Source organism: Ranitomeya variabilis, chromosome 3 (assembly GCF_051348905.1).
Source record: "Ranitomeya variabilis isolate aRanVar5 chromosome 3, aRanVar5.hap1, whole genome shotgun sequence".
Taxonomy (NCBI): Eukaryota; Metazoa; Chordata; class Amphibia; order Anura; family Dendrobatidae; genus Ranitomeya; species Ranitomeya variabilis.
The window spans coordinates 452,977,824-452,995,241 of record NC_135234.1 but is presented as its reverse complement, the minus strand read 5'-3'; the positions used below and the strand labels follow the sequence as shown (position 1 = coordinate 452,995,241).

General features: G+C 42.1%; 1 protein-coding gene across 1 annotated transcript in view; it reads left to right on the top strand.

Annotated features, from left to right (window-relative positions):
• The first annotated feature begins 713 nt into the window (after positions 1–713).
• LOC143816333 (F-box only protein 36-like) overlaps positions 714–17,418 on the top strand; it is a 44,088-nt gene continuing 27,383 nt past the window's right edge. The window contains exons 1-2 of the mRNA XM_077296568.1: positions 714–809; positions 3,328–3,436. Coding sequence (XP_077152683.1) covers positions 714–809; positions 3,328–3,436 — 205 coding nt within the window. The remainder of the gene's footprint in view (positions 810–3,327; positions 3,437–17,418) is intronic.

Below are 17,418 nucleotides of genomic sequence, written 5' to 3'. Positions count from 1 at the left end.
CACTTTATGTAGCGTTTTTGTTTTCTTATAGCGTAGCCCAAGATTAGAGACTTCACAAATGTTATCTTCTCACACTTATAAATGTATATGGTGAAGTATATAATTTATAATGTATAAATGTAAACGTTTCAACAGATCAATTTGCATTGATTTGTAAGTTTATGCTTTTAGCATAGTAGTTATTGTATACTGATTTTTCAATTGATAATGTTTTCATATACATTATAAAAACACAGTATCTTTTAATTTCCCTGCATTGAAGAGCCAGATTTTATATATCATCTGCCCCTGTAATATCTGTGTGCTATGTGTGGTACAATCCCTTATAAAACCTAAATCTGTTTACATTCTTGTGCAATTATGTATCTATGTAATTCGCTATTGTTTGTGACTGAGGATAATGACCCTTTTACAATTAGCCGAAATGCTGTTACATTGTAAGGATTAATCTGCCTGTGGATTTTCATTCAAAGGTTTGAGCTACACTTGCTGTCCTCCTGCCAGAAACTGCACAGGTTACTCTGTAAACAAAGGCTGGTTTACTTAGTGAATAAAAGATTAGCACTTACATTCAGCAGGTGGAACCAAAGAATCTGATGCTCTCTAATCAAGGTAGATTTGGCAGTCGATATAAAGAAGGAGGGAGTTTTGTACAGGTCACAGATTAAGTTTGAAAGACATCAGAAACTTGTGGAACATTTCACATATTGGCTATGGCATCCCTTCTGCAAGAAACTCTGTTCGAAATCCAAAGTCAAGCTCCTGCCCCAAGCAAGGATTTTCACCATCTTGTCATCACAAAGAATGAGGTTAGTTTCTTTTTATTATCCAAATTTTGTATATTAGCTTTTATCTTGTTTCTGAGTTTTCCCATCAAAATCATTGCTGGCTCTTTGCTAGTATAAACCTAAGCCGCCAATGCGTAATTGGTAGCCAGAATGCAGTGGTAGCGGTACTTCGAAAGCACCATGTGCCATCATCTTAACTCTATTGGGCTTTTTCCCAGTGACCATATAGAACAAACAATTTATACACAAATGCATTACAGTCATTGTTCATCTGATGAGTGAAGTTCTAAAAACCAGACATAATAAAGTTTTCAAGAACAAAAAGAGTTTCATAAAGATACCTATTAAACAAGAAACAAAAGTAAAATAACTTCTGGTAAATCCAATTACACTAAAATAATAAATGTAATATTCAAAGAAACAGAGAAGAAATGTTCACATAATGCAATCATACAAATTTGGATCAGGTAAAATCTCTATTTTTAGTTACCTAAATTTGGTTACATCTTATAGCTAAAGGGTTTGTCTGGTGAAAGCAAGTTATCACCTTTCCAAAGGATAGGCAAATGTTGCAGCGGTCTAGCATGCGTACAGGTGCTCTATTCTATCATGGATAAAAGTTTCCAGTTCTTCCTATTGGTGTGAATCTCAGAACTTGAACATCCACCAATCAAAAAGATACCACCTTTCCGAAGGTGTTAACTTGGTAATTAGTTGGGTTAAGACCTCTGAGATCAGCTCTGATCCTGCAGAACTGGAAACTTTTATCCTTGTGAGAATGGAGTAGCAGTGCGCACGCTCGACCGACACTACATTCATTTTCTATGGGGCTGCGAAGTTTTGCACTCGACTTTTTCCAACAGCCCCATTAAAAATGAATGTCGTGGCAGTCAGGCATGCGACCTGTTGCTCCGTTTTGTAACAGGGATAAAAGTGTCTAGTCAAGAATAAAAACTCCCAATTCTGCTGCTTGTTGTGGATCCCAGCACGATATGTGACAACTTGTGTCAACTGGACAACCCCTTAAAATCTTTATGTAAGAAATAGCATTATTGAGGACAATATCGACATCGAACGTCAAAGATACTGAACAATAACAACATCAGGAAACTTTATTGTTGACCATACCAATATCAAATAATTAGAATATCACACAATAACAATATCCCTATGTAGATTCTTGGGGACAGTCAGCAAAGAAAGCTCACCAACAAAAGTATATATATAAACTGAAAGATTTTATATTCTGAATCAAATGCGCAGTATAAAATTGATTAAACAAATCACAAAATAATCAAAGAAACCTACATTCCTTAAGCTTACGGTCATTCACATTCTGTCATGGTTACCAAAAGGGAACCCTTCACCTAGCGCCTCCTGGTTATGCCACCTAGGTGTGGCCCTCATCTCCTTGGTATGGAATATCTTTCTCAGGAATGCATCCATGAATGGCAACTTTCCTTCAGTCTCTCAATTTGTTTTCTTCTTTCATCTTTGTCCCACTTGAGTTCTTTCCTTGCGACTTCAGCTGTACATCTCCCCTACCCAGGTACGGACTGGGGCGGAAATTTAGCCCTGACATTTGAAATCACACAGGCCCATGTTGTCCCCATCCCCAAGCACCAGATGGGATATATTACTAATATTACCCTGCGTGAAAGAAAGCAAGATTTACTACAAGGCTAATATTTCTAATGATACCTCCGTCATAACTCCTAAGAGTATGTGTGCCTTGAGAACACCGATTCTGTTAACAACTTAGCAGACAAGGTGGCCAACGACCAGACAGGCCCTTCTGGCATTTGCCAGAATTGCCAGATGGCCAGTCCGGCCCTGCCCCCACCAACCTAGAGACACTAAGTCTCAACTTGTGAACCAAGAACTGTATTGAACTACCTGTTCTTTCCCAACTATACGCTTATAAAGAATAATGACATCCTAATTCTTCCTCATTCACACACTGTATTTCATTTACACAGAGACATGTTGACCAGGTGGTATCACCCCCTATTAGTTGTAATACAGTGGGGAATTTCTTGTGGACTCAGGAGCCTTTGTACTTCAAGATACTGTGAACATAGATATGGACCATCCTGATTACCAATTCTTAAGACCCTTTTAGATATAGTCCAAAGGCTTACTTTTAGCTGCTTAATACAACATGATATATACCCATATTTCGATATCTCATCTGCATATCTTGCACTTATATTCTAAAAAAAGTTTGCTATAGAGATTGCTGTGTCTACATAGAGAATTTTGTGGCAAAAAAGTGGAACAAAACATTAAATATAAGCATAACAGGTGCAAGGTCTCCCCTGCAAAAAATCCCTTTTTTGAAAAACAATATAAAAGTAGAAAAAGCAGTCAACACTCCAATACTTATCAAAAATCTGGTGGACTTTGTTAGCCCTGGTGGTGTAGCTACGTTACGATTACAATGAATTGGCTTTTACATAAAGACTTTGACACAAATCCATTCTTTCACTTATTGTAAAGTAATGCTTAAAAATCAACATTTGACTCCTATCTTTCCTAGGTTACTTTAAGATCTTGGAAAATTTCTGCCCGGGTCGAGCACAGGAAAATTCTACCAAGGGAAGTAAGGAAAACGCATAATGAATTTTTATACGAAACAATGATGCACAGTAAGTTTGAAGTATATAGCAAACCCCATATAGAAATGCTGAATGTAATTATGGTTTACACACCATTCAGTAAAAAGTACACTTAGAATTCTTCTGTTTGCATAGAAGAAACTGTAAGCACATGTTATACGTAGTAATGTCAGCAGACCAGTTGGTCTATTCTTATAGGTACATCCACAGTGTACCTTAGTGTGGTCCAAATAAAATTAAAGGTACACAAAGTTTCTTTTTTTTCATACAGGATGGAAAAAATGCTGTGTGCATAGTTCCTTAAGATATATAGAGCTATCTATAGCCATATTGGAAAAGATGAATTATCATTTTCATATTTTCACTTTGCTGGGGTCATCACGATACCTGTGCTGTGCTTGGGGAATGAAGAATCCTCAATGGTATAAAATTGAGGTTTTTCTTACATCAGCACCTGACTGCCACCTCTTTCAAGGTAAAAAAAAACCTTTAAAAAGCCGGCAAGTACTGTATTTGAGTAATAAAAACCTTCATTTTATACCATAAAGGGTTCTTTATTACCGCAAGCGCAGCCCAGATACCGTGCTATCTACACTTAAGTGAATTGCTATCTGGAAGAATTTTTCCTCCAACCACGGGGCCACAGCCACTGATTCTAAGACTAAGGCCGGCGTCACACTGGCGTTTTAAACGGCCGAGTGCAATGCGATAAAAAATCGCATTGCACTCGGACCAATGTTAACATATGGGGCAGCTCCCAGCAGCCGACTTTTTGTCAGCAGTTTTCCTCGGTCCGAGACAATCGCAGCATGCTGCGATTGTCTCGGACCGAGGAAAACTCTGGGCTCACTCGCACCCATATAAGCCTATGGGTGCGAGTGAGACAGCGCACACCACTCGGACATCATCCGAGTGACGTGCGTTGTAAGCGGACCCCAGCAATGGAGGAGATGGAGAAATTCATTTCTCCGCCTCCTCCACAGCTGTGCTCCGATCCTCCCTGTGCGAGAGAATCGGAGCACAGACGCCTGACACTCGGCTCCTGCTCTGCTGCGAGCAGGAGCCGAGTGTCATTAGCATATCGCATCCGATGTTCTCGCATCGGATACAATACGCCAGTGTGATGATGCCGGCCTTCCTTACAGGTGTATTTTCCCTATATAATGCCACCAGATGAGCACTAACAACACTCTCACCCTCTCTTATCTCTCTTGCGGCACTGCCATAATGTGTCTTTCTGTCCCAACCAAACCTCAGCCTTTCCATATGTTGGTATAGTGGTAATGTATCAGAAAAATGAAAACAGGCAATATTAACTCAAAATAAAAATGGAAAAAGACATTTTCTGACAAATAACTTTCAATGGGACCAGCCGACCATCTAAAATTTATGAATCCTCCCATGTTGAATTTTAATGTCCAATTCTTTTGCTTTCTTTGGCTACTTTCACACTTGCGTTATTTTGAATCCGTCACAATCCGTCATTTTTTGAGAATGCAGGATCCTGCAAAAAATTTGCAGGATCCTGCATTTTCCCATAGACTTGTATTAGCGACGGATTGTGACGGATGGCCATCCGTTTCATCCGTCGTGCAGAGAAAATGTTCATAGGAACGTTTTTTGTGCACGTCGGAAAATCGGTCAGCGATGCATCCTGCGCTGCCCGTCGTCGGCTACAATGGAAGTCTATGGACGCAGGATCCGTCGCTGACCGTCACACACAGGAATCCAGCGACGTATCACGTTTTTCCCCTCTGAGCATGCCCGGAAGGATTTTCAAGTCCGGGAAAAAGTCTCTCTCTCTCGAGTCCCGGACATTTAATTCCCAGAATTTGTGGACGAAGCATCCGTCTTTACACTGGAAGCGCCACACACGTTTTTCCCTATTTTCGTGACATTCGTCGATCCGTCATTTTGCTGTACAAGGACGGACAGCAGAAAACGCAAGTGTGAAAGTAGCCTTAGAAGATAAGCCTCCAGAGTTGTCTCTTAGTGGCATACTTTTAACCCCTTAACGACCAGAAGTATTTTTGTTTTTGCATTTTCATTTTTCGCTCCCCTTCTTCCCAGAGTCATAACTTTTTAATTTTTTTGCCATGTGAGGGCTTATTTTTTGCGGGACGAGTTGTACTTTTGAAAAACACTATTGATTTTAACATATAATGTACCGGGAAAACGGGAAAACAATTTCAAGTGCTGTGAAATTGCAAAAAAGTGCAAACCCACAGGTATATTTTTTTTACCATGTTCACTAAATGCTAAAATTGACCTGCCATTATGATTGTACAGGACATTATGAGTTCATAGACAGCAAAAATGTCTAGGTTCTTTTTTATTTAAGTGGTGAAAAAAAATTCCAAAGTTTGTTAAAAAAAAATAAATTGTGCCATTTTCCGATACCCGTGGCATTTCCATTTTTTGTGATCTCGGGTTGGGTGAAGGCTTAATTTTTGCGTGCCGAGCTGACAATTTTATTGATACAATTTTGGTGCAGATACAATCTTTTGATAAACCTGCAGCGCCCCAGAGTCCTGGTCGTTGCAGTACTGTGGCTCCGCCGCTAAGGGGGGCTATGGTACGTCTGATGGCACTGAAGGAGTTCATCTGACTAGGTATCACATACACCAATACATTTCACAGCCGGGCCTCCAGGGGGAGCTAAGGGTGCTATTTATTAGGCCACTCCTCACTGTGTGGGTAAACTGGGGGTCAGGCAGGAAGTTAGGGAGAGAGCTGACTGGGTTGGAACCAGGCAACACCTTGTGGCAGAGGGTGTTGTGGGGGAAGATTCGGTAGGGTCCCTGTCAGGTTTGGGACCCTGACAGAGGCCTGGCAAACAGAGGGAACGTCACGGGACCGTGCCTGCTCAGCATAGCGGCGGTGCCCTAAGAAAGGACAAGAAGCGAGATATATTGTGCTGAGTGAGAAACGGGATCAAAGCAAGAAGGAGAATACCAGTAGGAGTCGTGCTGTAAGACCGAGGCAACATCCTACTGAGGCGCACAGCCGGCGGCCGGAACGCTGAGGAAGTATTTATATATCTAGCTCCAAGCAATACTTCAAACCAACGGCAGGACAGTCAGTCACAGGCGGGCTGTCTCACCTAAATCACCTACGCAGACATAGGGGGCAACCTGTGGAGAGGGGCGACTCTAGGGTCCCGGAAGAGCTCCGAGCCTACCCGTCATACGGGTGCGTCCCAACCGTAACATCAGGGAGGGACGGAGGATTAGCAGAACATCATCTAATCGAGTTGTGAGGGAACACGAGAAACAGACACAACAGTTGTGGGGACTATCCCGTAAGCACAGCAGGGGAGGACCACAACACATAGCGCTAGCAGGAAGGCACAGATTTCCACCTGCAAAGAGAACTCTGGAGGTGCCATTGGACCGGCCGGACTTGCGCAGCCTGGTGAACCGTATTCCGGACTGAGGACCCAGAGACCTTCAGTAAAGAGGTAAAGAGACTGCAACCTGGTGTCCTCGTTATTTACTGCACCGCACCACCACTATCCACATCTATTACTGTACGCCCCTCAGCAGGGTCACGGACCGGGTCTAGCCACCGTGACAACCCCAGAGCAGAGACTTGGAGGCCCGGTACCGGGTACCCCTCGGCCCTGCGGCAGTGGGGGCGCTACAAACCGTTATTGCATTTTAATGCAATGCTACGGCGACCAAAAAACATAATTCTGGCATTTTGACTTTTTTCTCATTACACTGTTTAGCGATCGGGTTAAATCTTTTTTTATATTGATAGATCGGGCAATTCTGAATGCAGAAATACCAAATATGTGTAGGTTTGATTTTTTTTATTGTTTTATTTTTAATGGGGCAAAAGGGGGGTGATTTGAACTTTTATATTTTTCTTATTTTTTTAATATTTTTTTAAACATTTTTTTACTTTTTGCATGCTTTAATAGCCTCCATGGGAGACTACAATCTGCACTTGTCCAATCGGCTCTGCTACATACGGGCGATGATCAGATCGCCTGCATGTAGCAGAAATGCTCACTTGCTGTGAGCGCCGACCACTGGAGGTCCTGCTGGAGACCTTTGGTTGTCATACCAACCCATCGGTGACCTGCAATCATGGGACTGGGTCACTGATGGGTGTGATTCTTATATATCAGCTGTCATGTGCCCAAAAAGGTGCGGGCTCATCACCGAAGCCCGCACAAAACAGGGGGAGTCCGACATCGGTATACGTATGTCGGAAAGGGGTTAAATAACTAACTAAGCAGTGTTTATAGGAGGTCAAGAAAGATAACTATTAGATAAATAAATTTTTAGATGACAGTTATCTATAATATATGGGGACACCTTTGCAAAGATTTTGATTGACATTTTGAGTATTCCACTTTTTTCATTTTTAAAATCCATCATCAGAGATATGGGTTTTTTTATTTATTGCAACCAATATTTTAATTTTTATAGTCTCTACAAGTAGGCAGTGCTCACAGGGTAGTAATGAAGAGCAAAAGCTAAGACAGAAACAAAATTAACATATACCCTGCTGTAAGTAAATAAAAGTAAATAAGTAAAATAAATAGTGCCTATAAATAACATAGGGAACATTGGTTTTGAACAAAAAATGTGTGAATGCCATCCCACCAGAGGGATGGTCCTAACCTCTAGTATTACAACCTTATCGTGTGTCAACATGACATCACTTTGAATAAGGGCAGAGCAGGACCGGATCCCGAATATGGATACACAGGAAAGGGGAAGCTATATAAACTTAAGGTCCAGCTCAAAGAAAGGGAGGACACACCATTATCTGCACTAAGTCCAGAAATCTGAAACTTAACCGAAAAATGAACTGGCGTATAAGTTGGTATGCATGCAAAATAGGATCATAAATAGACAAAACCTTAGACAGAAACAAAATGATCATATTCCCTGTTGAAAGTAAATCAGTAACAGCAATAGTGCATATGAATAACATAGAGTACTTAGTGATCATCATTTTTGATCTTCAAAATTAAGTGATGAAGAGCAGTCTAAAGGCACATCCTGTGAGCAACACTCATTTTAGAGACTATTAAAAATAGCACTAAATAAAATTTCCATATCTCTGGAACTGTATGGTGGATTTTGAAAAAGAGGAAAACAGAATAGGGGAGCAGTGGGAATAAAATAAGAGAAAAACTGACCACTTTTGACCTAGAGTCAGTTTCTCTTTAATGTTCTAAAGAGGTCTAGGTAGACTAAAAATACTGTATAGGTTACAGATACTTGATAACAAACATTTCACACCCTACAAGATAGAACACTTATACAACTTGTAGGCAATAATGATGGCTGTTGGGCCCTTTGTTCACATAGGGTGAGCATTTTCCAATTTCTGTTTCTAAATGTTTAGGTTTTTATTGATTTATAGTAAATAAATCTTTGCAAGCAGTTGTAATGTGCTTATGCTTTACATTTAAATGGAACCTGTCATAAAGAAAATATAGTCCTATCTGCAGGCACTATGTTATATTATTATTTTTATCAATATTATTATAATTTATTTTTAAAACACCCTTAGTTCCAGAGTTATGTACATGTGAGAATGTGGTTACATGTATTATATTTATTAAAAAAAAAACTTCCTTATCACCCCCCAATGGGGGTGGTCTTTTTTGTCCTTTCTCATTCTCGGGACCTCTACCAGAGGCCTGGAAGCTTGAGGGTTCTGCACAGGATCTTAGTTGTTCCCAGCATTGCGCTTTTCTGGACAGACAGTTCAGATGTTACTCCTGGGATCTGTAGTAGCCATTTTCCCAAGCACTGCTCCAAGTGCTCCTATCACCACTGGAATCACTGTTGCCTTCACCTTCCACATCTTCTCCCGTTTTACTTTGAGGCCCTGGTATTTTTCCAGCTTCTCATATTCCTTCTTTCTGATGTTGCTGTCACTTGGCGCTGCCACATCTCTTATCATTGCTGTCTTCTGGTCTTGTCTACTATCACAATGTCTGGTTGGTTCTTGAAGTCCCACAGGATTTGAGCCCTTTTATTCTCCACCACTTCTTCTGGGGTCTCCCACCTGGACTTAGGGGGACTTAGCCCATATGCTGTGCAGATGTTCCTGAAAACAATTCCCGCTACTTGGTTGTGGCGTTTGGCATACGCTGTTCCTGCTTGCATTTTGCATCGTGCCACTATGTGTTGGACTGTTTCTGAGGTTTCTTTGCATAGTCTGCACCTTGGGTATCATCTTATGTGGTAGATTCCTGCTTCTATTTATCTGGTACTTAGTGATTGTTCTTGTGTTGCTATGATTAGTGCCTCTGTGCTGTCTCAGAGTCCAGCTCTCTCCAGCCATTGGTAGGATTTCTCCATGTCAGCCACCGCCATTATCTGTCGATGATACATCCCATGCAGCAGCTTGTCTTGCCATGGCGCTTCATGTTCCTGTTCTTTGTTCCAGATCTGTTGTTGCTGCCTTAGGCTTTCTCTCAGCATCTCATCTTTTGGTGCCATTTTTCTGATGTATTCCTGGATACTCTTTGTTTCATCCGTAATGGTGGCTTGGATGCTTATCTAGCCTCGACCACCCTCCTTTCTGTTGGTACACAATCATTGGGTGTTAGACTTAGGGTAGAGACCTCCATGCATTGTGATGAGTTTTCATGTCTTCACATCTGCAGCTTCCATCTCTTCTTTTGGCCAGCACACTATGCCAGCAGGGTATGTGATAACTGGTAGGGCATATGTAATGATGGCACGGATTTTATTCTTCCCATTGAGCTGGCTCTTCAAGACCTGTCTTACCCTGTATTTGGATGTTGCTGCTTTCCTTGCCTCCTCATCATGGTTACCGTATCCCTGTGGGATGTCGAGGTACTTGTAGCATGTCTGTACATCTGCTATGTGCCCTTCCGGTAATTCCACTCAATCAGTCTTGACTACCTTGACTCTCTTTATTACCAGCTGGCCACACTATATATATATATATATATATATATATATATATATATATATATATACACTCACCGGCCACTTTATTAGGTACACCTATCCAACTTCTTGTTAACACTTAATTTCTAATCAGCCAATCACATGGCGGCAACTCAGTGCATTTAGGCATGTAGACATGGTCAAGACAATCTCCTGCAGTTCAAACCGAGCATCAGTATTTGGAAGAAAGGTGATTTGAGTGCCTTTGAACGTGGCATGGTTGTTGGTGCCAGAAGGGCTGGTCTGAGTATTTCAGAAACTGCTGATCTACTGGGATTTTCACGCACAACCATCTCTAGGGTTTACAGAGAATGGTCCGAAAAAGAAAAAAAATCCAGTGAGCGGCAGTTCTGTGGGCGGAAATGCCTTGTTGATGCCAGAGGTCAGAGGAGAATGGGCAGACTGGTTCGAGCTGATAGAAAGGCAACAGTGACTCAAATCGCCACCCGTTACAACCAAGGTAGGCCTAAGAGCATCTCTGAACGCACAGTGCGTCGAACTTTGAGGCAGATGGGCTACAGCAGCAGAAGACCACACCGGGTACCACTCCTTTCAGCTAAGAACAGGAAACTGAGGCTACAATTTGCACAAGCTCATCGAAATTGGACAGTAGAAGATTGGAAAAACGTTGCTTGGTCTGATGAGTCTCGATTTCTGCTGCGACATTCGGATGGTAGGGTCAGAATTTGGCGTAAACAACATGAAAGCATGGATCCATCCTGCCTTGTATGGAGCATCTTTGGGATGTGCAGCCGACAAATCTGCGGCAACTGTGTGATGCCATCATGTCAATATGGACCAAAATCTCTGAGGAATGCTTCCAGCACCTTGTTGAATCTATGCCACGAAGAATTGAGGCAGTTCTGAAGGCAAAAGGGGGTCCAACCCGTTACTAGCATGGTGTACCTAATAAAGTGGCCGGTGAGTGTATATATATATATATATATATATATATATATATATATATATATATATATATATATATATATATATATATATATATATATACAGTTAGGTCCATATACAGTATATTTGGACAGAGACAACATTTTTCTCATTTTGGTTATAGACATTACCACAATGAATTGTAAACAAAACAATTCAGATGCAGTTGAAGTTCAGACTTTCAGCTTTCATTTGAGGGTATCCACATTAAAATTGGATGAAGGGTTTAGGAGTTTCAGCTCCTTAACATGTGCCACCCTGTTTTTAAAGGGACCAAAAGTAATTGGACAGATTTAATAATTTTAAATAAAATGTTCATTTTTAGTACTTGGTTGAAAACCCTTTGTTGGCAATGACTGCCTGAAGTCTTGAACTCATGGACATCACCAGACGCTGTGTTTCCTCCTTTTTGATGCTCTGCCAGGCCTTCACTGCGGTGGTTTTCAGTTGCTGTTTGTTTGTGGGCCTTTCTGTCTGAAGTTTAGTCTTTAACAAGTGAAATGCATGCTCAATTGGGTTGAGATCAGGTGACTGACTTGGCCATTCAAGAATATTCCACTTCTTTGCTTTAATAGACTCCTGGGTTGCTTTGGCTTCATGTTTTGGGTCATTGTCCATCTGTAGTATGAAACGACGACCAATCAGTTTTGCTGCATTTGGCTGGATCTGAGCACACAGTATGGCTCTGAATACCTCAGAATTCATTCGGCTGCTTCTGTCCTGTGTCACATCATCAATAAACACTAGTGACCCAGTGCCACTGGCAGCCATGCATGCCCAAGCCATCACACTGCCTCCGCCGTGTTTTACAGATGATGTGGTATGCTTTGGATCATGAGCTGTACCAAGCCTTCGCCATACTTTTCTCTTTCCATCATTCTGGTAGAGGTTGATCTTGGTTTCATCTGTCCAAAGAATGTTCTTCCTGAACTGTGCTGGCTTTTTTAGATGTTTTTTAGCAAAGTCCAGTCTAGCCTTTTTATTCTTGACACTTATGAGTGGCTTGCACCGTGCAGTGAACCCTCTGTATTTACTTTCATGCAGTCTTCTCTTTATGATAGATTTGGATATTGATACGCAGACCTCCGGGAGAGTGTTGGTCACTTGGTTGGCTGTTGTGAAGGGGTTTCTCTTCACCATGGAGATTATTCTGCGATCACCCACCACTGTTGTCTTCCGTGGGCGCCCAGGTCTTTTTGCATTGATGAGATCACCAGTGCTTTCTTTCCTTCTCAGGATGTACCAAACTGTACATTTTGCCACTCCTAATATTGTAGCAATTTCTCGGATGGGTTTTTTCTGTTTTCACAGCTTAAGAATGGCTTGTTTCACCTTCATGGAGAGCACTTTTGACCGCATGTTTACTTCATAGGAAAACCTTCCAAATGCAAGCACCACACATCAAATCAACTCCAGGCCTTTTATCTGCTTAGTTGAGAATGACATAATGAAGGGATTGCCCACACCTGTCCATGAAATAGCCTTGGAGTCAATTGTCCAATTACTTTTGGTCCCTTTAAAAAACAGGGTGGCACAGGTTAAGGAGCTGAAACTCCTAAACTCTTCATCCAATTTTAATATGGATATCCTCAAATGAAAGCTAAAAGTCTGACCTTCAACTGCATCTGAATTGTTTTGTTTAAAATTAAATTGTGGTACTGTGTATAACCAAAATGAGAAAAATGTTGTCTCTGTCCAAATATATATGGACCTAACTGTATATATTACAGCAAGTTTGAGCAGCTGCTGCAGGAGTTACTGCAGAAGTTACAACAGCAGTAGCAGCATTAGCAGCAGCAGGTTCAACAGCAGCAGCAGATGGACCTCTGGCAGAAACTGCCCAAGCAAGGGAGATTGCATCACCCACCAGCCAAACCGAAGGTAATTGGGTGAAGTGAATAGTATAGGAGTCCTTACAGAGGATGACGTTGAGGGTTTCCTGACTGTACTTGAGAAGGTGTGATAGAGAAAAACTGCCCCCAGAGCAATGGACAGAGATCCTATACCTTAGTGGGGAACTGCAGGAAGGTTATTACGACCACTACAGGATGCCAAGAAGTACGATAAGCTGGAGGCGGAGATTATGGCATGTTTGGGTGTCACCCTGGCAGACCGAGCACAACGGATGCACCTCTGGCGCTACCAAAAGGGACAAGCCTCCCCAGTCCCAGGCAACTCAGCAGCAAGGCACTGACTGAGAGAGATTGTTGCTCAGGCATCCCCCTAGGGGTGGAGATGCCTTGAGTACCTGATGCCTCTTGGCAATTGGCTGGAGACACCTTAGGAAGGTGCATACAGTCTCTATAAGAACCAGGAAGTGCCGGGGCCACTGCCTATGCATCCAGCCAGGAAGTATGCAGCAAGCAAGGACATGAGGCCCACAGCATGGCCCGGAGTGGTAAGTAAGAGGTGAGATGGGAAGCCTTGCAGTGATGGCGGCAGGGATTTTATACTTATATGCTAAAGCTGTAACACCCAGTAGTTCAGTATGTCACCAGGAATCAGCTATGGTAGCAAAGGCACATGATGTAAATGGGGAATTTTCTTTCACTCTACTAGCTAGAAAGGAAGATCTCCTGAAGCTAATATATCTGACCTGGAAGAGTCCCAGGACAACTTTGGGACTGCCTAGCTAAGAGACTTGAAATTAAAAGTGACCAAGGAAAATTGAAATGTGGTGCCAATAGTCGGTTTCCACAAGGGCAAGGCATAATGATTTATTGTTTCGTGAGAACAAAGTGAAAAGACTAGTAAAAGAGCGCCTCCTCAAAACCCAAGAGAAAAATCCAGGGAGTATAATCTGAGACAGTTTAAACCTGGGGATCAGGCACTTGTGTTAGTGCCGACAGGAGAGAGCAAGTTTCTTATACAGTGGCATGGGCCCTAAAGGGTGGAAATCCCATGCCCACTGTGCTTCTATTTGACACGGTGTAAACTCACCTGTGGCGCGGGTTACGAGCTGCAGTATGTCAATTTCAGTTTCAGTTCAATTTCAGCAACAGAAATTTCCACAATAGAATGTATTGGATGCATTAAATCCGCATGGTTCAATAAACACATATCGATTTGGCTGCATGATCAGAATGAAGCGTTTTGGACACAGCGAAAATATACTGCATCCAAAACTCTGCCATTTCCTGATTGTGGGCACGTACCCTATGACTTTGTTGTTTTGGTGCTATACAACCTCTGGAAAGCAATAAAAACTGCACAGGTTCGGATCAAAGCTGTATTGTCTGTGTGAATGCTATCTAATGCCTAATGCCTACCAGAGCGAGTGAATCCCTACAAAATATACATATATATACCAAAATAAGAGCATGAACCGCACCTCCAAAAATCATACATTGATCTAAAGCCGCTAGGCAAAAATTTATATATAACTGAACTGATGAGGTTCTTAGTTTAACATTCTGATCAGACTGTATGAAGCCCGCTGCCACTTCACGGCGAACCTATTAGTGGGTCCCTATCGCCCTAATGGAGCTGAGCCGTGGGCCAACCACCGCCACAGTGGCAATACACTGGCAGTGCCGATGGCCCAATGTCTCCAGACCGCGCCGTGCCACCAGCACAATACCACACAATACCACACACAACAATGGCCACCACACTGCCCCAACGGAGCGGAGCCATGCGCCGACCAAGGCCACAGCGGCACTGCGACGACAGGGCATGTAATGTCCACACTTTGTAAGTAATCCACACTAGTAAATCTTCATTATCTTTATTTCTCTTTAGCAGGTTGCATAAGCTTGTCTCTGCATGCATGACAAAGTGAAAGTAACTTCTCCCCCTCCTCTCTGTAACTACCCACAATTCTCTACATCTCATCTTTCTTAAAGAGACAAGGTACAAGATTTAATTAATGCATATTACAACATCCCCCTTTTTTTTTTTTTTTTTTAAACGAATAAAGCTAAAATAAAATAACATGAACTAATGATGCAACAAGAAAAATGTCCAAGAAAACGTATGTCCATTTTGCCCTGTTAAAGAAAAGAAGTCACGCTTCTTCAATAAGTCTGGATGGAGCCCTTCTCTCTCTTGATGGATAACGTCTGGGCTCAGCGATGGTGTCCATTAATGAAGAACTTGTTGCCTCCTGGTGATTCTCTCCACTGTTGAGTGCCGAATCTTCCCCCAGAGAATGTCCATTGTCATTATTTTGAGGAATAATTTTGAAATGTGAAGAGTTTCGAGTTATGAAGTGTCCATCCCTCTCAGCCGTGACCATGCTGCCTTTCTTGTCAATAACGTTATATTTTGCGGGACAATATGCAGCTGAAGTCTTGTTGGTTGGTCTCTGACGCACCACAACGACGTCACCTCTTTTGATAGCATTTGGCTGTGCCCTTCGCCTTCTGTCTGCATAGTGTTTCATGGTTTGTTTGTTGGAAGAGTCTGCTAAGCGCACAGAGGAGTCACTTGGTACAGGACGACTGACTATGTCAGGGATTCGTATATGCAGAGTTCTGCCAAACATTAGATGCGCTGGAGCAGCATTGGTAGTAGAATGTGGCGTATTGCGGTAATTGCGCATGAATTTGTACAATGACTGTTTCAGTGGGGTGTGCTCCAGGCTAGCTGCCTTGATTCGTTTCCCCATGGTGCGCATGAAGCGTTCGACTATTCCATTTGCTTGCGGCCAGCACGGTGTGATTTTTCTGTGACTGAACCCCAAGTATTCAGCAAATTGTGTGAACACGTGTCCATTGAATGGAGGTCCATTGTCCGTTTTGACCACTCTTGGAATGCCATATGCTGAAAATATGTTATCCAGTTCTGGTATCACACTAGTAGCAGATGTTGAAGAGATAAAAGAAATGACAGGGTATCTGGAATATTCGTCAATTGTTACTAGAATGTATTGGCCATTTGGTAACGGTCCATATATATCGACTGCCACCTCCTCCCAGACAGCAGTGGGTAGAGGTGACATTTGTAAAGGCTCCAGCTGTGATGATGGAGTGATAACTTGGCAGGTGGAACAGTGTTTAACCTTCTCTTCCACCAATTGATCCATGTTTGGGAACCACACTTTTTCTCTGAGTAATTTCTTTGTGCCAACAATTCCCAGATGACCTTCATGCGCTATCTGTATTACTAAGCTGCGCAGAGTCTTAGGTACAACCAATTTGGTACCTCGAAGGATGAGGCATTCCTCAGTGACAGATAGTTCATACCGTACACTTGAGAATAGTTTTAATTCTGTCAGATCAATCTCAGGATCGGGAAATTTTTCTCTTTGAATTTCATGCCACCTTCGATTTCGGATGATTTGTATTAAAGCACGTAGTGTCTTGTCACTTGTTGTGGCGTTCACAAAGTGATCAATGGAAAGAGCTTTTGGTACTGCATGGGCTGTAATGAAGCATATGTATTCTTCAATGGCGGAATGCTCAGGTAGATCATCAGTCATCGGATGTCTTGACAGATAGTCAGCGGGATTGCTGAATTTTCCAGGCTTGTGGACAATTTTGTAGTTGTAGTCCTGTAGACGTAGACCCCACCGTTCTATGCGTGCAGGCATTTTAGCTCTGGGATTTCCAAAGATCGTAAGGAGTGCTTGATGATCTGTGACAACAGTGAAGGGAGCTCCATACAGAAATAAGTGAAAATGTTCGCATCCCCAGACAACTGCCAAGCTTTCTTTTTCAGGTTGTGAATATTTCCGTTCCGTGCTTGTTAAGCTTTTACTTGCATAAGAAATAATCTGAGGATTTTGATTGTTATCTTTATATTGTGCTAAGATGGCACCCAGCCCCACGGGACTGGCGTCCACAATTAGCTCAGTTTGGAGAGCTGGATCAAAATAGGCCATTGTGGTTGTTGAGCAAAGTTCAGTTTTAATTGTTTCAAATGCATTTTGACAGTCTGGAGACCATTGAAAAACACAACTCTGTTTTGTAAGTTCCCTTAATGGACTGTTAATTGTTGAGAAGTTTGGAATGTATCTAGCACAATAACTGGCCATTCCAAGAAACGAGCGTACTTCACTGGCATCTTGTGGAATTGAGGCTGATTTAATGGATTCCACTTTCTTGGGATCAGGTTGTACCCCTTTTGCCGAAAAAATATGACCGTAAAACTCTAATGAATTTTTATCAAATTCAC